Consider the following 21,744-nt stretch of genomic DNA (forward strand, 5'->3'; position numbering starts at 1 on the left):
AAGTGAACTTGCAGCTTTGTAAAATGTTCACAAAAATGTTGAAAAATTATGAGCATAAATTAATTAAGTACATGCTGCGGTATAGAACAGCACTGTAAGCAATGTCTGTTTCTAACAGCTGCAGGCTCTACTGATTCTTTAGTGTTGTCTTATTTTCAACTCAAATCCAAGGTCACTAATGAAGTAGCCTATGATTTATTTTTATTAACTGATCACCTATTAATGGCGATTGCATAGATAGACTGTTGAACACCGTATAATAGATACTTAGCAGTATATTACATTCCATCCGCTAATCTGGCAGCCAGTGTAATCGACCCTACAAGTGATAGCACGCGCTGTCATGTCACGTGATGAGGATCACACGATTCAGTTTGAGAGCAAGCGCAAAAACAACTCTGTCGCTATAGAAGCGAAATGAATCGAAGTGTTGCATGAGTGAAATACGACCATCAGTCCATCTCAAGTCGGGAGTGAGCGCTGTACTCGAGCTGTATGGTCGTTGATAGACTTATTTCCTAATCATGAAACTGTTTAACTACTTACTGAAAGATGTCACGCACAAAATCGAATATTATTCAAGGTTCTCTCCCTCACCGATGTCAATCAAGCAATTTCTGGATTTTGGTGAGTAATGAAATATTGTGAAGTAGAACCGCTGCTGATGCAACAGAAGCTATTTTGTTAATGTAGGCTACGATTTTCTCGTGCTGAACCTGCCTTCAGTGATTTCTACTGTGAGAACATTTTTCTCACCACATATAAAAATAAACAAATATTATAACAAATAAACATGTCTATTGATATATCAACCTTGAATGTTAAGGTCAAGTGAAAGCTAAAGCTCTGTTGGCACAGCACTGCCATCAACTGAATAAAAATAGACTCTCCATATCACCCTGTGTCATAACTTAATGAACCTGGTCCAGTTTTGCAAAGGATAATACATGCTTTTGGTATTAATAAATGCATTATTACACAACTTATGTAACTCAAAAGAGTAAAAATAAAATAAATATATATATATATATATATATATATATATATATATATATATAATAGTAATAATGGTAATTTTAGATGACCTTTTGGATGTATTTAATTATAAAAACCTTTATAATCTATAGTAACATTAAACTTATTTTATATCTTCTTGGATATTAAGACAGGCATCTGCAATTCTACCCAAATTAAAGACACATTGTGCGTGAATTTGCACGTTATAATGTAAGCATCATTAATGACCTCTTGTGTTTAAAAAAAAAAAAAAAAAAGATTGATTAGTGAAATGAAAGAATGATTTAAAAAATTAGAATGATTAGTAATTGTCTCTAATTGGCCTGCAGCTAAGACCTCAAAACACTTCTTATTCAGTGGTACAGTATTGCATGATTTGTAGATTTTATTTAATAGTTCACATTTTGTATAACTGTTTGCAATTAGTTTTTAAAATGTAACATTAAGGATTCTATGCCGCTAACATTTCTTTTCAGGAGCACTTGTGAAAAAAATAAAATAAAATAGGAACACCTTCTGATCACTGACAGAAATTAACCTTCCATTTATAAGGCAATATTTGACACCTTCAAGGTTTTTTAACCTTTGTAATGCCTCTAACTTTTTAAAATTTATGTCATCTTTTGTGCCAGAAAATTCTGATTTATAAACTTTTATCGAAAATTTTAATTAAACAATAAATTAAATTAAAATAATAAGATACAATTTGGAAGAATATGTTACAAGTCAAATGAAATCAGCATCAACAATTTATCTCTGCACGGCAAAGAAGAGCACAAATGTGGCATTAAGGAATATTTACAGATTTTTGACAAGACTCAGAGGTGGCATTAATGCATTTCATAATAACAATGTTATGAGATTAATGTTTTAAATATAAACTTTTGAATATAGAAATATTGAACGATTTAAATGACTCAATTTAAACATTAAAGATTAAACTGAAACTGCCAGTAGGTGGCAGTAAGTCACTGTCTTTGTCACTGAATCATTTATTCAATCGATTAGTTCAAACGGCTGATTTATTTAGGAAAGAAGGAAGTGACTCTCTTTATGGTCATTGAATCATTGACTAGATTCATTCATAAACGAAACACAGCTGTGTTTGCTTGGAGATGCACAGATCAGCTGTGATGTTGTTTGGAACTATTTTCGTTGACGAAAAAAAGCACAATCAGACAACAGCGTTCCTAAAATGTAAATCACTTAATATAACTTGTATAAAATCAAAAATGTCTAAAAAACTGTCGTATAAATTCAATTTCACATTTGCAAACTCCCTTGATAATCATTAAAAGCTGTCACTCGTCTTAAGCTGGCTGCACACTAGACGATTTTCAACTTTTAAACGATTTTAAAACCATGGGAGACCACAGACATGAAGACAGTTCAACCAGTTTTTAGCCTTATAAACCTCTGAACGAACACACTAGATTTTTAGAACAGACCGCAAGACCACACACTTGAAGATCGTAGGAACGATTTCACAGTGACAAAAGATCTCACTGACACTCGCGAGATCAAACGTGACTAGAGAAGAAAAACAAATAGAGGACAATCAACATTGTCAGCTTGCTCTCCTGTTTTAATTAATGAAGCTCTCTACACTGCATAATGAATCTATTATTTACATCGTCTCTACACTTCGTTTGTTATAATTAATGACAAAACGTGCAGTCTGCTTAGTGCTTTCACGATCTGGGGAACGTTCAGGCTCACACTGACTCAACATTTTGCAACGGTTTCGGGGTTGAACGACATGTTTCCTGGAAACGGTGTGCAACAGGGTTTGAGATAAGTTTTCTCTTGTTTGGTGGGTGTGTCAAAAATGTCAGCCCAATCAGCCAGTAGCCCCTCACTGCAGAACAAAAGATCCAGGGGGCGGGGTTGGATCCACATCCAGGGGGTAGAGATTGGTAGGTTTAGGGGTGGAGATGGGTGGGTTTAGGGATCAGGGGGTGGAGACTGGTAGGTTTAGATAAATGTAAGGTGGGAGGAGTTGGATCTAGATCCAACCACACCCCCTGGATCTTGTGTTCTGCAGTGAGGTCCTAATATGTGTCCGCTGCAGCTCGGTATACACAATATTAGAAGATATTAGAAGACATGTTTGTCGTAATTTTTTTATAGTAACATAGCATATGTTACATGATAAAGATGAATTTGTAAGTAGCTAAATGTAATTAACATCAAAATAAATTAACAAGAGCAAGTATATTGTTTGCACATGTTTATTTGCATTAAAGGCAAAAATAACTGAAATAATAAGAGCACAAGTAGATCTGGAACTTCTTTAAGTCTGTCTAAATATCATGTAGCTAGTAATTGCAATGTCTTCTGGTCCATATCCTTTCCTTGGGAAGGTGTGCTAGACATTGATTAATGTAACATAAAAATACTACATATTTATATATTTTGCTATTGTATTGTGGGTGACACTTTCATTAAACGTTTCTATGCTCCTCTGATTACATAATGGTAAATATTACAATATCATAGCACAACAACAGTGATCAGCAATAATGATAAGCTAATACTCACAATAAAAATAATAAGGTCATATTGATCATAACACTGTCTCGGAGGTAAGAAGTGGATTATCCTTCATCTGAAATGTTTGTCTTTTCATCCTGAAATGTGAGGCAAATGTTGGATCACAATAATTAGGAACCACAGTTTCCACAAATCCCTTCACTCGATTGGGATGTTCTCTTTTATTCTGGACAGCAGAATTTAGTAATTTTGCAGTATTAAACACATATTTATACCGATTTCATCAGGCTCTGAAAATTCTTCAAAAAGAACACAAAGAATGGCCTTCTCAGCTGCCATAGTTGCAACACTTGCTTCATCAGAACAGGTTGTTCAACGCATCACCGTTTCCGTTTAATAAACGTTTTGCACCGTTTTTTCGGGGCTGAACGCAGCCCTGTTGTTCTGTGAGGAGCACACGCAGCAATAGAGAAGCATTTCTATTGGCTGCAGTCTGCTGGTATAATGGCCAATCACAAAAGACGGCATTGCGTAGCAAACCGTAGACACAAGTGCTAGGTTTATGTGCAGAACTATGGAGCGAATTTTGTGCCAATATTCATCAAACAAATCCAGCGTTTTGCAAATAAACACAATCTGCTTTGCAAAGAAAAACCTCGACTTTCAAACAAACGCAAACTGATTTGCAAATACAAAACTCTATTTGAGAGAAAATGCAGAGGTATGGACAAATATGTATTGTGTGTTACAACTGTGAGACTCATTTGCCTTTTTATGACGAAATGTCACTTGATTTTCTCACAAATGCGTGCAGGCGGATTTTCTCACATGTGTCCAAACAGATTTTCTCACAAATGCAATCCAAAAACAGCAGATGGCACTGTTGGTCAATTTACGCTAGTCTCTCGAGACCCGAAACACCTTTTCAGGGAATACAGCAGACCAACATGAGTGGGAAAAAGGTGAGTTTCTGTCTTGCTATATCTATAATTAACCATTTAGCCTAGGTGTTTTCACAAAGCGTCCACACTACAAAGTGCTGTAAAGTTGTTAACATGATTGATTAGTTCAAAAATCAGTAGTGACATGGCTAAACATTTAAGTAGGCAGTCTTTCTCTATAAAAACTGATCCATTCTCTGTACCTCTTATCCTCTGTTGAATCGCAGGATATAGAATATATAGGCTACATATGTTGATATAATTGTTTAACATTCAAAAAAATGCAGAGGTATAACAATAAATTGTCACAATATATTGTAATACTAAAATGCAGATGTATTTTGGATAGCGACAACTGTGTACCAAAAATTAATTTTATTTTTACATTAGGTCAAGTAAGATTTATTGTCATTCTGCTATATATGATGTGACATAGCCTACAGTGGAGAGAAATGTTGTAGGCTACCTCTGCAGTAAAAGTTTAAACAAGTATAAAACTACACATAGACAACCTACTGAAAGGAGTAGGCTAAACTAATTACAAATAGGCTACTATAATCAAACTAGTTTAAGTTCAGATGAGCTTTATTGTGATTCAACTATATAAATGTACCGAAATATTATCTAAACATCGATATCCCTTTCGAAAATTAACCATGGTTTTACTAAATAAATACCATGGTATTTGCAGAAAAGCTGGCATTACAGAAATGGTAACATGCAAAAAAAAAATAGATGGTTACCACACTTTTACTATAGTAAAACCAACTTTAATTTTCGTAAGGGATATCATAGTTTATTATAATATTTATGTTTATATACTGTATAGCATACAGTAGTTTATATACATGCCTTGTACAACATTTAAAACTAAAAGTGGCCTGTAAGGAGATATTTCATATTTCAACCAATATTTTACTCTGAATACTGGAAGATTTTAGTCTGACGATAGCCTGTTTGGAAAAGCCCAACTAAAAATATTTAGCTTTTTATATATGGCCGAGCAACATTTTAACTCATGAAGTTAAGAATAAAAGGCTACTGTCAGGAATTATATTAGTGGCTCTTCAAAAAGTCACTCCGAGAAGAGTCCTCGCTGTCCAGAGTGTGTCTTCACCCGTGTAGCGTGCCATCATCCAACGCACAGAAAAAGAAAGTAGGCTAAATTCTATGATGAAGCTTGACATTTTGATGACATTTTACAGGGGCATCTACATGTTTATCTGGTTGATCTCAGATCATTAACATGCGATCAGAGCGCTCAGTGTGAGGCGGGATCACATTACAGGAGAAACTGTCCCTCTCCTTACTTTCATACAGATTATATAGGCCTAATCAGAGAATATTTGTTTTCAATTTGAATTGGTTTATTTAAAAGAGAGATATTAGAGATATTTTAGAGATGTCAAGCTTTCTATACATATATGTATCATGTATGTGAGGCATATTTTCACTGAGATTCAGGTTGTTTTATTAATGTGCCAGTGAAGAAAATTCCCAGAGACGGCAGAGAACGCACCCTGTTTGTTTTCTTTATTTTACAAAAGCACATTGTTCTGTTGTTATTAAGACAATACACAAATAAAAGTAGAACCTTTGCAGTTTAAAACTATGCAATACTCGTATCTGTATTTTTAGTTATTTTCGTGGTCATCGTGAAAACGTGACAAAACCCACGGCCTTCGACCCCAAAGATTATTTTCTAATCATTCCATTGTTATAATCATTCTGAAATACTGGTAAACCACTGTTTATTAAAACGCTGAATTTAGTATTATATCAGCGTGAACTTCTCCCCAATTCACATGACAAGAGTGACACCAGAAGAGAAATATTCATCATTTTGCTTAGCTACAAAATTACATAATTATTTTTGACACAAATAATTGCACAGTGTTATAACATTTAAAAAGTTTTAGATATTGCACTAAATAATGATTTTTTTTCAATTTTTTTATTTTATTTTTTGTTAATAATTAATAAATTAAATTACTATATCTGATACTAAATTAAATTGTCTAAGCTTTCATTTTTGGTACACAATATTGTCGCTATCCATAATACATTTGCATTTAAAATTACTATATATTGTGACACAATTTATTGTTATACCCCTGCATTGTTTTGAATGTTAAACAATTGTATCAACATATGTAGCCTATATATTATATATCCCGCAATCCAACAGAGGATAAGAGGTAAAGAGAATGGATCAGTTTTTTATAAGGAAAGACTAACTACTTAAATGTTTAACCATGTCACTACTGATTTTTGAACTAAACAATCATGTTAACAACTTTACAGCACTTATTGTGAATTTCACTAACTTTGTAGTGGGGACACTTTGTGAAAACACCTAGGCTAAATGGTTAATTATAGATATAGTAAGACAGAAACTCACCTGTTTCCCACTCATGTTGGTCTGCTGTATTCCCTGAAAAGGTGTTTCGGGCCTCGAGAGACTAGCGTAAATTGACCAACAGCGCCATCTGCTGTTTTTAGATTGCATTTGTGAGAAAATCTGTTTGCACACGTGAGAAAATCTGTTTGGACACATGTGAGAAAATCCGCCTGCACGCATTTGTGAGAAAATCAAGTCACATTTCCTCATAAAATAACAAATGAGTCTCACAGTTGTAACACACAATACACATTTGTCCATACCTCTGCATTTTCTCTCAAATAGTTTTGTATTTGCAAATCGGTTTGCGTTTGTTTGAAAGACAAGTTTTCTTTGCAAAGCAGATTGTGTTTATTTGCAAAACACTGGATTTGTTTGATGAATATTGGCACAAAATTCGCTCCATACAGAACTGGCATCTTTTGAATGGATAAAATATAGAAATCACTTTCATTTCCAAATAAACCTAACCAGTTGGAAATGAAACGCCGTCCCCCCTCGAAATTCACTCCCCGGACTCCCCCCATTTCCGTCCTTCTGTGTGTGTGTGTGTGTGTGTGTATGTATATATATATATATATATATATAACCTGAATTACCTATTAAAAAGCTAAATATTTAAATAGCCTATATAATTTTAATATATCCACATACATTTATTTAAAAAAAAAAAAACTTTTTTCATGAGTGGTTAGTGGGTGCATAACTTACATTAAGATTTTTTGTCACTACATAGCCTTACCCATTTGTGTTATTTCACTGTTATTGACTTCATTTTCATTATAAAATATGGGAAATGATAATAATTATGACTGGTAGTGTGTATAATATATAATATTTGAGGTGTAACATTTCTTTTTTAGTGCCCTCGATTGATAATTGTAAGCCATGGTCATTTTCTATTAGCTAATTATATTTATAATGACTTCGTTGTGTCATTCTAATCTTTTGCAGTATACAATAAAATCTCCATTCTGTCACAGAGGGAGTTTTGGTTCCTTGCCGCTGTCGCCTCTGGCTTGCTCAGTTGAGGACACTTAATTTCTAGCGATTATCGCCGATTTGATTGCACAGATACTATTTAAACTAAACTGAGCTAGACAATGACATCTCTGAATTCAATAATGAAATGCCTTTAACTGAAAATTGAGTGTTTAATCTTATCATTATACATTACTGACACTCTATCCTCCAATTTGATACTGTTAAGTGCTTTGACACAATCTGTATTGTAAAAGCGCTATATAAATAAAGGTGACTTGACTTGACTTGACAATAGTTGCAATTCTGCTGTAGAAGTGCACACTCATGCATACATAGACTCAACAGGCTCAACATCGAAAACAAAGAATAACTTGTTCTTGCTTCTTGTTTAACCAGGCAGGGAAAATGCATGTGAAAAAACCTCCTACATGTTTCTGAAGAAAGAACTGGCAGTGAGGTTGGCCAATACGATGAGGGAAGTCACCTTGTTGCCCACCAATCTTCAGAGCCAGCCGTCTGTGAAACTGGTCGAGTCCTGGTGAGGAAGGCAGGTGTGATGAGTGTGAGCTGTGAGTAAACAGTGACTGGGTTTGGTGTAAAGGGCTCAGAGTGATTGTTTTGAAGAAATGTGTGCGTTCAAAGAAGTGTCATGTAGCAGAATGTAAATGTAGAATGAAGCTTGAGTCCTGTAGTCTCTCTCTTTTTTTTTTTCTTCTCATTTTGTGTCACCTGATGGAGTTTAGGCTCCTTGCCACTGTCACCTTTGTTCTGCGTAATTGGAGTTCAAAAGACACTTAATATTCAGTAATATTATCCATGACACTACACTGACACTATAGGATGAGAACAAAACTTGAGCTGGATAATGACTGTGTTCGGTATGTTGCTTTATAACTAAATTGAATTTCTTCATAATTTATGAATTTTGCAACATCAACACTGTTTTTGAATTGAATTTATTCAACATTGAACTGACTTGAGCTGAGTAATGACAGTGACAGACTGTCTTCATTTAATTCTAATTGTTTCATTATTGATGGACTTTACAATTATTGAACTGATCTGAACCAACACTGAACTGATTTGAGAAGAATAGTGACACTATTGTCTTGTGAGAGCTGCTTTACAGAAGAATTTGGATTTGCCTCATATTTGATGAAGTTTGCATCATTGATTGTCACTTTTCTGTTAAGCACAGTGAAGCTGCTTTTAAACAATCTGTATTGTACAAAGCACTATTTAAATAAGGGTGGCTTGTCTTGGTTATTCCATAGTTGACAAATTGTTGTATGCAACACATACAACACATAGGGTTGAAGTACTTAGCATCCAAAGCTAAATAAATAAATACAAATAATAATAATAATTCAATGTAGTCAGTTACGGTGGTGGTCAAAATGATTAGAACACTAGTATTTTCACCAGCTAAAAATGGTTTTAAGTCAGTTATTTCTAACTTTTGCTGTAGTGTGTCAGTAGGAAATATCCATAGGCGTAAATCTCGGGGGGGACAGGACCCCCCCTATCTGAGGCTTGTCCCCCCTAAAAATATCATTACAAGTGACTCTGTGTATTGAAAATAATATAATGGACATATACTTAAAATAATTGTGTGATTAGTAAAACAAAATAAACGCAAAAAAACGTTTTAAGTTCAGAAATGTTTTGATTCCCCCCTCCCTTTCCTCACAGTGGTTTGGTCCACTGCCTGCTTTCCTTCTTTACTGATACACACCCACACACACACACACACACACACACACACACACACACGAGTCCGGTGAGAGAGAGCAAGTTAGTTATGTGTAAGTAGGCTGTCAAGGCTATTTTATTCTCTTTAAACATCGAGTGAAATTATTCTTTATCTTTAATACAGATGATGCTGGATCATTAATAAATTAGTCATGACAAAAAAAAAAGCCTGTGTGTGAACTGATATTAGGCTAATATTGTAGACCTATGTGTTGGGTTTCGTTCACTATGATGTTAAGTGGCAGATCAGTTGATTTAATGCGGTTGAATTAATGCGAAAGAGACGAAACCTAAAATACTATGAATGACGCAAAATAATAATTATAATATGACCGCGTGGTGAACCATGAACTCATATTTAAACACGGTCTCCATGCTATGTACACATATCTATCCTTGCAAGTACAATTTTGGCTGTATTATTTGTGTCCCCTTCAAAAATTGCTCTTGAGAAATTTTACGTTTATTGTCCCCCCTACTGTCAGATGAAATTTACGCCCCTGGAAATATCATTTTACATTTCCAAACATTCATTTTGCCTATAATTGTAATAATCCAGTGAGATTTTTGTTTGCACCAGGAGTCTGACAGCAGCCGGTGCTCCACACAGAGATTTGATCTCATCATCATTCAGCCTGTCTGGAATGACATGAAGAAACAGAACAAACTGAGACAGACTAGGTGCACTTGCGCATGAAGCATCTTGGAGATGTTGCCACAGTTCTTCTGGATTTATTCTGTCCCAGTTTGTTCTGTTTCTTCATGTCATTCCAGACAGACTGGATGAGGATGAGATCAGATCAGACACACTACAGCAAAAGGTATAAATAACTGATTTAAAACCATTTTTAGCTGTTGTAAATACTGGTGTTCTAATCATTTTAGCCACCACTGTTATCTAGATGTTTAGTGCATACTGTCAAAGTCCTTTATATAGTCACAGGATACTGTGCAAAGTATACATACTGTAAACTGATAAAATAGTAAAAGTACATCAGAATGCTAATCCCAACATGCTGTGTTGAATGTCACATGCAGTGCTTAGATTTAAAAATTGATTCGCATTCGCCACCTAGTGATTCTAAGAGGAATAACAGAATTACCATTGTCAAAACGGAAGTTAAAGTTTAAAAGAGTAATGTTTTTTTATGTTATATAATACAAACTTTAATATTTTGTAACATTTTTATTGTATCAGGTACAGCCAGAGCTTTGAAGAGCTGTTAGAGTACGAGACAAGAAGTTCAGAGGATCCCCGCACCCTTAATGAGTGAGTCTGCAACCTTGCCAGGGAAAGTCTAAAATAATTTTCTTTTATTTTGCTTAAAGGGATGAGCATTAAAGAAATAATTCACCCAAAAAAGAAAATTTGCTTTCCCTCAGGCCCTCCCAAGATGTAGATTAGTTTGTTTCCACATCGGAACAGATCCGAAATCTAGTATCTAGTATCTAGTAAATCTGGGATCCTCTGCTGTGAATGGGTGCCGTCATAATTAGAGTTCAAACAGCTGATAAAAGCATCACAATAATCCACAAGTAATCCACATGACTCCAGTCCATCAGTTAACATTTTGTTAAGCGAAGAGCTGTGTGTTTCTTGAAAGGACTGAGGGTGAGTACATTTTCAACCAATTTTCGTTTTTGGGTGAACAGAAAATGCATGTTTGCTCTATTACTTTTACTCAAATGCTATTTTATCCCAAAACAACTTCTTATTGTGGGCTTCAGCTTCCTAGAGATCCTGATTAAGATTCGGAACAGGCACAATGACGTGGTGCCCACTATGGCCCAGGGTGTCATCGAATACAAAGAGAAGTTTGGTTTTGACCCCTTCATCAGCAGCAATGTGCAGTACTTTCTTGACCGCTTCTACACCAACCGCATTTCTTTCCGCATGCTCATCAACCAGCACAGTGGGTGACATCACGATAAATGTTAATGAATTAAGTCTGACGGAAGGAATGTCTTTATATCATTCAGAACTGGAGTCTAAGCAGCTCTCCATTCTGTTGCAGCTCTTCTGTTTGGTGACGCCGCTTGTCTTGCGCAACCAAAACACATCGGAAGCATCGACCCAGCGTGCAACGTTGCTGAGGTGGTGAGAGGTGAGATAAAGGTACTTATAATGCACAGATACATAAAATAAACATGGTTCTGAAGATTCTGATCTCTTACCTCAGATGCATATGAGACGGCAAAGATGCTCTGTGAGCAGTACTACATGACAGCTCCTGAACTGAAGATCGGGGAATTCAACTGTGAGACTGTTATCTGTTTTATTGTTCTTAATAACATATCAAAATGATACTTTCATTTAATCTATCCGTGCCTTTCTATTTTGTTTCACTCTGTCTGCCAGCCAAAGCTCCAAAGAAGCCTATACAGGTGGTCTATGTGCCCTCTCATCTTTTCCACATGCTGTTTGAGCTCTTCAAGGCAAGAAAAATAGAGAGTTGGCTAATTTAAAAGGAGAGAGAAAACCGGGTAACACTTTACAATAAGGTTCAATTCGTTAGCATTAATTTATACATCAGATACAAACAATGAAGAAATTAAACAACACATTTTTATAGTATTTAATAATCTAGGTTTATAAATAAACAATTATTCATAGTTAATTGTTGTTTAATTATTATACATTAGAAGGAAACTGAAAAAACTTAATTATTTATTCAAAGATTTTTTTTCAAGGTGTACTTTCATCAAAAGAAGTATGTATATAATTAATAATCATCAGGATTGTTTGTAAACTAAAACTAAAATTAACCATACTAAAATATTTTTAAAAAAAATGTTGCTTGAAATAAATATGATAACTGAAATAAAATATTAAAATAATAATAAAAACTTAATTTCAGCTAGTTGCAAAGACATTTTTTTATTTTATGCTAACTTTATCTACTAAAATAACAAAAACTAAAACAAATAAAGTGAATTAAAACTATATAGACATTTAAAAACAAATGTAAATGACAAACACAAAAAATTAAAACAGAAAACAGAAACATAAAAACTAATTCAAATTATTAGTAAAAACTGTAATAGTAACTAAATGATACTAAAATAACAGTGATAATCATTCTTAATACATAACATAACTTATGTTAATTAATTTATTATTTAAATATAAACATATGTAGAAATTACCGTCAAATAATAGTAAATGCTACAAAAGTATTTTTCATTGATAGCTAAATGGATAGTTCACCCAAAAATGAAAATGTATACAGGTTTGGAATGACATGAGGGTAAAATAACCCTTTTTTCCAAAACTTTTTTCATATTTTTAGGTGATCTTTAAAGTGGAATGCAATGAAATGTTTCTCAAATGATGTTTTAGGTGGACTTCTGTCAGCTATTTTATTCCTTTTACTTACTATACATCTTCTGGGTAAGTTACTATATTATGTGTACATGTGCAGAATTCCATGCGGGCAACGGTGGAGCTCTATGACAACAGCAGTGAGGGGCTTCCTCCAGTGAAAGCAATGGTTACTCTGGGAAAAGAGGATCTCTCAATAAAGGTTCCACACAAGACTATTTAGCAAAAAAAACATGAATAATTATGGCGATTTCAAAAGCTCATAGTAACACTTTCTTAATTATGTGTCTGTCTAGATTAGTGACAAAGGTGGTGGTGTCCCCTTACGAAAGATTGATCGTCTCTTCAATTACATGTATTCCAGTGCTCCAACACCACGTCTGGATCCATCTCAAACTGCTGTCCCTCTGGTAACTACCCTTCAGACAGCATAAATCTGTTTGTATACGTAGATTCAACCTGTTTATATTGTCTCTGCAGGCTGGTTTTGGCTATGGACTGCCAATCTCTAGACTCTATGCACGCTACTTTCAAGGAGACTTGAGCCTGTACTCGATTGAAGGCTTCGGCACAGATGCAGTAATTCATCTTAAGGTATTTGCATTGACGTTTTTGTCTGTGAGACACTTAGTAATACCATTAGCTTCGACTAGAAACGGTTTTCTTCCCACTCTCTCCAGGCTGTCTCTAGTGAGTCTTTTGAGCGTCTTCCAGTCTTCAATAAGTCAGCATGGCGACATTATCAGACAGGTCCTGAGGCTGATGACTGGAGTAACCCAAGCAGCGACCCACGAGATGCATCCACGTATAAAGCCAACAGATGATTTTACTGTGCCTACAGTAACAGTGATGGAATTACAGCAGCCAAGCATTTACAGAATACTGCCAGATAAGGAAAATTGATTCTAGTCCTTTATAGGACTCGCTTACTGCCATTTCGAATTGTCTGAAAATAATAGTTTTACATTAGTGAGAGTGTGGAGGATGTTGGAAAAATGTTATGTGGAGAACCATTAATACAGTAGCTTGTTAATATTGTATGATTTTTTTTTGCTTTGCTTTTGTATGCTAAATTTATTTGGGGTGAAAATCTTTTTAATGCCTATAACCTTTTAAGTTTTGGGGTCAGTAAAGACTTTTACTAGTACACCCAGTAAATTTACTTTTTTCTTTTTTTTTTTTAAAGGACACATTGAATTGATCAAAATTATCAGTAAAGACTCCAATAATGTTTTTTATTTCTAATAAATGCTTTGCATGAAAATGCAGTCTTGGGCATAAGAGACATCTTTCAAAAAAACATTCACAAACCCAAACTTTTGAATGGATGTGTAAATTATTGCGAAATTATGTTTACTATAAAATACTTTTCAAGTATTTAGGCAGATTTATGAAATAACAGCGTATGGTTTTTAGTTTCAGTTTCCACCCAGTGTATTTTTCGGTCAGATATTTTCAATTTCAGTGCATTTCTAAATTCTTAAATTTAAGAAACACAAAAGCACTGATAGCACTTTAAAGTGAGTTTTGGATCCAGTTTAAGCACAATGGGATTATGGATTAACGCCCATTTGTAAGAGAATGTGAGTGGAGTAATATGTCAATAATATTATGTTGCATGTGTGTATTGAGAGCAATGTTTCAAGCATGCCTCTGAATATAGGCATTTATAATGTAGTTTTTTGTACTAGTTTCAAAATATTCCTATATTTGTACTGTACATGTCATTGCCAGTATCTATCCATCAGTCTGGAAACTGTCAAGGAACATATAAGCATAATATTAAATATGTAATAATTAGTATTTAATATGTTCCTTATGTGATTGTATCATGCTGTATTTCACAATGTGCTTCTCAGCTCGTGTTAAATTACCCTAATCAGTTTATTAAAACAGTCTAATACATTAGGTCAATGGTACACCCTTAATTTCAATCAAAATACATTGTGTTTAATAAAATACTCACGAGTATGTTTATTTGTTCACAACAATGACAGTTACTATAACAATAACTTTTAAGTTTTAATAATCTTTCTAATTCTATGTGCATAGGGAAGTTCACATCACAGCTATTATGATAATTACGATAGAGAAAGCAGTGCACACTTGTAATAAACAAAGTTGTCACGCGTTGGTGTGAAATATAGCTAGCAGTCTTTTTCCTTTTTGGTGTGAACAGGCCTTTAAGTCAAAAGACAAGTTATGAAGTGTTCAGTTCTGTATACAAATTATAGCTTTTGAAAAATTTCTTCTATAGAATTATAAAGTCAGTTTGGACTTTGAGCAGCATGCATTTGTAGATTATGATTATTCATTGTTCATTATTATGAACGTAAGGGTGTCTGTGCAAACATACAGGAGGTCGGAGAGTCAGCATCCATCTACATTTCCCCTTCGTCACCTTCACTGCTGCTGACAGAAGCACTTTTAGGTGGTGGTGAACGGAAGCGTAGCAGGGGCCAGTGGGTGACGGGCGAAGTAGAGCGTCCTCTGGTGGGACTGGAGCTTGGCGAAGTGCTTGGGGACTGATAGGGAGACAGAGCCTGGAGAACACGGCCACTCCTCTCCTGGATCATGAGCTACAGAACATAAAAGAACATCAATTTGGGTCCCACTTTATATTAGGTGGCCTTAACTACTATGTACTTACATTTAAATTAATAATTTGGTACAATGCACATATTGTGTACATACATGTGTTTACATTGTACATATATTTAAAAAAATACCTATATGTAATTACATCTGTAATTACATTTTATAATTACACTGTTGACCCATCCCTTACACCTTAACCCACCCTTAAACCTACCCATACCACCAAACCTGTCCCTAACCTTACCCGTATCCCACCTCAATAGCAGCAAAAGTGTTTTGCAATACAATATGAACACAATAAGTACATTGTACTTATTTTTTGATGTAAGTACATAGTAGTTAAGGCCACCTAATATAAAGTGTGACCTCAATTTGAAATGCAAAATAACACGGTACGTGTAATGCCTCGGCTTTGTTAACGTCCTTCATTTACCCAGGCTTTATCTGGACCAAACAACTCCAGGAAGTTTCCGATGAACTCGCGAGATTTCTCTTCCCATTTGTAGATGAGGTCATGGCTCTTCTCTTCGACACGGTGCACTAAATGTTTGGACTTCTCCTCCACCGTCCTCACTGTCTCCTTCATTCTGTCCACCTGCTCTTGTAGACGGTACTTCTTCTCCTGTCAGTAAAAACAGCTAGTTCATCTAAAGATGTAAATGATCTTTTAATTTCCTCTTCCTCATATCATACCAGCCTTTTTTATTTAATTTTTTTGCATCAAATGTCCTGGTAACTCTTCTCTGTATCATAAAACCAAATGGGAGCTGGGATGTGCTCCAAAGTACCATACACTCTTAAAAATAAAGGTTCTTTATTGGCATGGTTCCATGAAGAATCTTTGACACCTATGGAAACTTTTCACTGGACAAAAGGTTCCATATAGTGAAAAATGTTCTTTAGATTATTCAAATGTTCTTTACACTTTAGAAACTATTCTCTGAAAGGTTCTTTTGGGACCCCAAAATGGTTATTCTATAGTATCACTGCAAAAACCTTCCTTTGTAAACTTTATTTTTAACAGTAGTTAATGCCATTTTCATTGTATTCCAAGCCTTTTGAAGTCAGACAGTTTCTTTCTTACTTTGATGAAGCCAACGTTGAGTTCCCGTGCTGTGTATCCTCTCTGCAGGTTACGCCTGACGTAGACGTCATAGTCTCGAACAATACGTGTGATGAGATCAGAGGTAGAGATCCCCTCCGTTCTTTGAGTAGCCACGAACATTCCTTACAAACAGAAATTCATATTTATTACTGAGTCTTTGACTCTGTTCTATAAATGTACACTTTGGATGCTATTACAGTCTTTACCTGCTTCTTTGATATGTTTATAGACGTCTTCTGATCCAGCAGAGGTGTAAGGGATATCATCATGTGCCACAAAGTCAATCTGAGGACAACAGGAAAATAAATAAACAGGTATGACACAATGGCACAGGGATACCACACTTTTTGCAGTGATCCCTCTAGTCGTTTTTGGTTACTGGATGAGCCTCTCCATGGGCCTAACCCTCTTTTTTCTCTCCAAATTAATTTTGATCTGAGTTGTTCTGTTTTCTATAATGTCATTTGCAATTTTTAAAATTACTTTAACTAAAATTAAAATTAAAATAGAAAATAAACATGATAAAAATACAAACAAAATGAAAAATGAAATCTCATTAAAAAACTATAATATATCAGATACTAAAATAACACTGGTAACAGGGTTACAAATGTAGCCTAAATTAAGGTTTTATTCAGAAACTGCTATTTGAGACAAAATGTTGATTTGTAATTATTAAATTATTTAGTTGTCCTCTCATCATGCTGTAAAAGAGTCCAAATTAAGTTATTTCTTGGATGTCAAAATTAAAAAGAATTTTAAATATAAAAGGGTTGCACACAAAATGGTTGTGGTTAAATAATAGATTTAATGTACTTAAAATTAGAAATTAATACTTTTATTCAGGAAGGATGCATTAAATTGATCAAAAGTGATGATAAAGACATGTATAATGTTAAAAGATTTCTATTTCAGATAAATGCTGTTCTTCTGAACTTTCTATTCATCAAAGAAACCTGAAAAAATTCTACTCAGCTGTTTTCAACATAATAAAAATAATTAGAAGAAATGTTTTTGAGCAGCAAATCAGAATATTACTATGATTTCTGAAGGATCATGTGACTGGAGTAATGATGCTAAAAATTCAGCTTTTTAATAATATATAAAAATATATTCAAATAGAAAGCAGTTCTTTTAAATAGTAAAAATATTTCACAATATTACTGCTTTTGAGTAATACTTTAGAATACTGTTCCGTCGTTAATGAATAACTACACAGGAACAAATGGCTAATGCACTATTAACATTGTAGTAACTACTATTAACTAACAAGAAACTCTGATTAAGGATTTATTAAGTAATAGCGCTAAGTTGAAACTGGTAGTTCACTATTAGCTAACCAATAACTACTATTTTTTTCATATATCCTGAGAACTCCTAAGAACTACTTATTCAGGTTCATAATTAATGTGAATTATGCATAATGAATAATTAATTCTAAAATGAAGATCAAGGTAACCCACTAGTAATGATTTAAGTGTTACCAAATCTAGCAAAATGAATTACTAACCAGGACCTTACAAAAACCTCAAAAGTTTACAATGACTTCAGTAATTACTAGGGAGTTATCACGATCTTCACTTTAGAATACTGATCCAAAAAATGACTAATTCCTTTAGAAGAATGTAATAACACCTGAATAATCACTATTCAATACTTTACAAAAACCTCAAAAGTTTACAATGATTGCAGTCATTACTGGGGAGTTATCATGATCTTCACTTTAGAACACTGATCCAAATAATTAGTAATTTCTTCTGAAGAATTTGGTAATACTTGAGTAATTACTAGTGGGTTACCATGATCTTTACTTTAGAATGAATTATACATTATGTATTATTGATATTAATTATGAACCTGTATACAGTAGTCCTTAGTAGTTCTTGGGGAGGTATGAAAAAAATAATAGTTACTGATTTGCTAATAGTGAACTACCACATTCGACTAAGCACTATTACTTACTAATTCATTAATCAGAGTTGCTTGTTAGTTACTAGTAGTTACTAGAGTGCTAATATTGCATTACTCATGTGTTCTTATGTAGTTATTCATTAATGATGGAACAGTATTCTAAAGTGTTACCCTGCTTTTGTTGTATTTTGGATCAAATAAATGCAGGCTTGGTGAGCAGAAGAGAATTCTTTAAAAAAACATTAAAAATCTTACTGTCCAAAAACTTTTGACCAGTTGTGTGTGTGTGTGTGTGTATATATATATATATATATATATATATATATATAAAACATTTAACTACATATGAATTTACCCTGTGTTTTTTCAGGAATTCAGAAGTGAGGGTCCAGGGAGCGTCACGGACCACCTCATCCACATAACGACAGTGTATAAGGGCTTCGTAACGTTCATCCTCTGTCATCACTGTATAGCCTTTATACTTGTGCGTCAGGGCATCACTGCATACTGAAAGAGAGACACACAAGGTATGTAGCAGTCATCAGACATGGTTTAAAATAATGAAAAAATAAATAAATGCCATACATACACAGCACAAATAAAACTTTTAGCTTTTTCTAATTTTGGACACTTTTGAGGGTGATGACACAGATGTGTATGTTTTGCTGCAACACTGGACAAGAGTGTACATGTGCCAGTGTGACTCACCTCCAACAATCAGTTGTGTGTTTGGGAATAAATTCTTGGCCTGCATCAGAGCCCGGGCATGGCCTGAATGGAAGAGGTCAAAGATTCCATCGGCATACACTCGTACGGGCCGATGAGCTGCACAAAATCAAAACAAACCTACTTGCAATTTGGATTCACCAAATTCTTGGAATTACACTTATTTGTTTCTCTTACCTGGAGTGCCACGGCGAGCCTGGGCTAAATTTACTTTGTCATGTGGGGTGTCCAAGGCGCTGCCTGATTGTTTAGCAAAGATGGCTGGTTCTCTAAGAGCCTGTGAGAGAAATGTCTGTTATGATGCATAACAAGAAAATGATTGGCATCAAGCATATGTACACTGTGCAAAACTGTTTTTTTTTTTTGTGTGTGTGGAATAGAACAGGTGAAGCTGTCTGGATTTACAAAAATTGCAGTAATCAGATCTTTTAATGAAATGCTATATATAAATTTAATTGCAGAAGGTCCACTGAGTTTTTGGTACCTCCTTGAACAAAGTTGAAATGTTTAATGGAATGTTTTCTCAATTATCTTTTATCTGAAGTGTGATAAGAGACACTGAACATAAGCACTTTGTAAATATGCTGGTTTTCGATAAACATGCATGAATGAGTGTGTGCATGAACTCCCAATAATCTATGATGTTGTAAATGCCCTTTGAACCATCAGCTGTTCAGGAGGGGAGCCCTCAGAGGGCCACTGTCTGAAAGATATAGACAGTTACAATCGCACCACACCACTGCTTGATAACTCAAATGGTGGATATGAAGTATGAGTTGCATATAAAACAAATAATAATTGCTGTGACTGCAGTAGAGGAAGGCATAGGCATTGTAAATCTGTACCATGCACTCAGATAACAAACTCCAGAGGTTATGTAAGAGAAATACCAATGATGGAAAGCCACGTGCTGTTCTTTTTGTTTCAAATAATTTCCATCTAATAGGTTTTCAGTGTATTTTAATGCGTTCATAGGTGATTAAACAACTCTCTGTCATAGTGATGCAAATGTTTGGTTAGATAGTTGTGTAGAGATATGCATACTTTTAAATGTCTTAATATAAAATTTACATATATCACTGTAGGTATATTCTTTCTTAATAGTTAATATCATATAAAGGGCAGGAAAGTTCAGAGCCAAACAGACGCTGCACGGTAAAATTCTGAAATAATAAAATTGATAGTTGTTCAAACTAACCTTAATTGGTGGCCGTTTGCGTTGCTGCTCTTGCTGTGCTTGAACCCCTCCTCGACCAGCACGACCATTAGCACGGGACCCATTTCGCCTCCTGTTCACCATGGTAGAGATTTTAGTTTACCGTCCCGTGCTTTTGGCTTTGCACTGGCTACACTCGCCAAATGTGTGACAAGCCTTTGCTTTTACTCCTGTACTGATAACTGGCCAGTCATACTGACCCTTGTGACGAGGCAAAAGAACAAAGGTTGGTTTTTCATTGACTTAAATACTTTGTAGGCCCAATCAAATGTATTGTTTTAAAAATATTGTGTTCTGTGTTCTTTCTATTTATCCTTGTGAAGACTCAATTACCATGGGTTCCCTTCAGATTGTCCTATGGGATTTTGCATTTTTTTTTAATTATAAGTAAAACAAGGTCTGTGGGTTAACATAAATGTGGTTTTGTTGTACAATTTAAACTGCACAAACTCACACCCTAGAGTTCTTATGCAGTCCCTTATTACAAATATATGTTTTAAAAAATAAACATATAAAATTTTGTGTTTTCAGTATAAGTTTGTGTAACTCACGTTGTGGAGCAAAACGTCCAAGTATCGTCAGTTGATATTTACTGCAGACCTTGTTTTACTCATAAATTGAAAACCCCATGATGTCATGGCTACAGCACTATATTGAGTTTCAAATTTAACACGTCCCCTACCTCTCCCACTGCAAGAGATTACATCATTTTAAAAGCGTGCATCTACTCTAATGGATCTATTATTTTACATGATCCACATTTTAGAGAGGTTTATCTCGATTAGAGCATTTAAATGACAATGATCCCAACTGATGGGTTACTGCACTGGCCACTCAGTTCAGCTGACCCCTGTTGAGCTCTGAGTTTAAGTGTACCTGGTATACTTATGGTAGAGAAATTAACATTCAATTCACGGGCAACATCTCTGGTGGACATTCCTGCAGTCAGCATGCCAATTGCACACGCCCTCAAAACTTGCGACATCTGTGGCATTGTGCTGTGTGATAAAACTGCATATTTTAGAGTGGCCTTTTATTGTGGCCAGCCTAAGGCACACCTCTGCAATAATCATGCTGTCTAATCAGCATCTTGATATGCCACACCTGTGAGGTGGATGGATTATCTCGGCAAAGGAGAAGTGCTCACTAACACAGATTTAGACAGATTTGTGAACAATATTTGAGAGAAATGGGCCTTTTGTGTACATAGAAAAAGTCTTAGATCTTTGAGTTGAGCTCATGAAAAATGGGGGCAAAAACAAAAGTGTTGCGTTTATA

The 21,744-nt window shown here is 34.8% G+C and overlaps 2 protein-coding genes across 3 annotated transcripts; one reads left to right on the plus strand and one right to left on the minus strand.

Annotated features, from left to right (window-relative positions):
* The first annotated feature begins 336 nt into the window (after nt 1-336).
* On the plus strand, nt 337-14,818 carry pdk3b (pyruvate dehydrogenase kinase, isozyme 3b). 2 transcript variants are annotated; one of them, XM_058758733.1, is made up of 11 exons: nt 337-627; nt 8,233-8,374; nt 10,787-10,858; nt 11,317-11,501; nt 11,604-11,693; nt 11,769-11,846; nt 11,948-12,024; nt 13,011-13,112; nt 13,207-13,320; nt 13,391-13,504; nt 13,591-14,818. In XM_058758733.1, exons 1-11 carry the CDS (start codon nt 525-527, stop codon nt 13,732-13,734), a joined length of 1,221 nt encoding a protein of 406 aa, XP_058614716.1. In that variant the 5' UTR covers nt 337-524; the 3' UTR covers nt 13,735-14,818. The 2 variants fall into 2 exon arrangements, with proteins under 2 accessions (XP_058614716.1, XP_058614718.1); XM_058758735.1 differs by lacking the exons at nt 337-627; nt 8,233-8,374 and adding an exon at nt 10,250-10,409.
* A 127-nt stretch (nt 14,819-14,945) lies between these two features.
* Nucleotides 14,946-20,655, minus strand: pcyt1bb (phosphate cytidylyltransferase 1B, choline b). The gene is made up of 8 exons (XM_058758736.1): nt 20,449-20,655; nt 19,428-19,527; nt 19,233-19,349; nt 18,880-19,031; nt 16,820-16,898; nt 16,593-16,735; nt 15,942-16,130; nt 14,946-15,489 (listed from the first exon to the last, which is right to left on the minus strand). The coding sequence occupies exons 1-8, from the start codon at nt 20,548-20,550 to the stop codon at nt 15,292-15,294; spliced, it is 1,080 nt and encodes a 359-aa protein (XP_058614719.1). The 5' UTR covers nt 20,551-20,655; the 3' UTR covers nt 14,946-15,291.
* Between the last annotated feature and the right edge of the window lie 1,089 nt (nt 20,656-21,744).

The sequence above is a fragment of the Onychostoma macrolepis genome, chromosome 21, assembly GCF_012432095.1.
Source record: "Onychostoma macrolepis isolate SWU-2019 chromosome 21, ASM1243209v1, whole genome shotgun sequence".
Taxonomy (NCBI): Eukaryota; Metazoa; Chordata; class Actinopteri; order Cypriniformes; family Cyprinidae; genus Onychostoma; species Onychostoma macrolepis.

Bases quoted from the DNA above. Each gene is read 5' to 3' on its own strand.
- pdk3b (XM_058758733.1), top strand. From the start codon at position 525: ATGAAACTGTTTAACTACTTACTGAAAGATGTCACGCACAAAATCGAA. The intron at 11,847-11,947 runs GTGAGACTGTTA...TCTGTCTGCCAG, and splicing joins GAAGATCGGGGAATTCAACT to CCAAAGCTCCAAAGAAGCCT. The intron at 12,025-13,010 runs GCAAGAAAAATA...GTACATGTGCAG, and splicing joins TGCTGTTTGAGCTCTTCAAG to AATTCCATGCGGGCAACGGT.
- pcyt1bb (XM_058758736.1), bottom strand. From the start codon at position 20,550: ATGGTGAACAGGAGGCGAAATGGGTCCCGTGCTAATGGTCGTGCTGGT. The intron at 19,528-20,448 runs GTTAGTTTGAAC...TTTCTCTCACAG, and splicing joins GCAAACGGCCACCAATTAAG to GCTCTTAGAGAACCAGCCAT. The intron at 19,032-19,232 runs GTGAGTCACACT...TCTCTCTTTCAG, and splicing joins CACACAACTGATTGTTGGAG to TATGCAGTGATGCCCTGACG.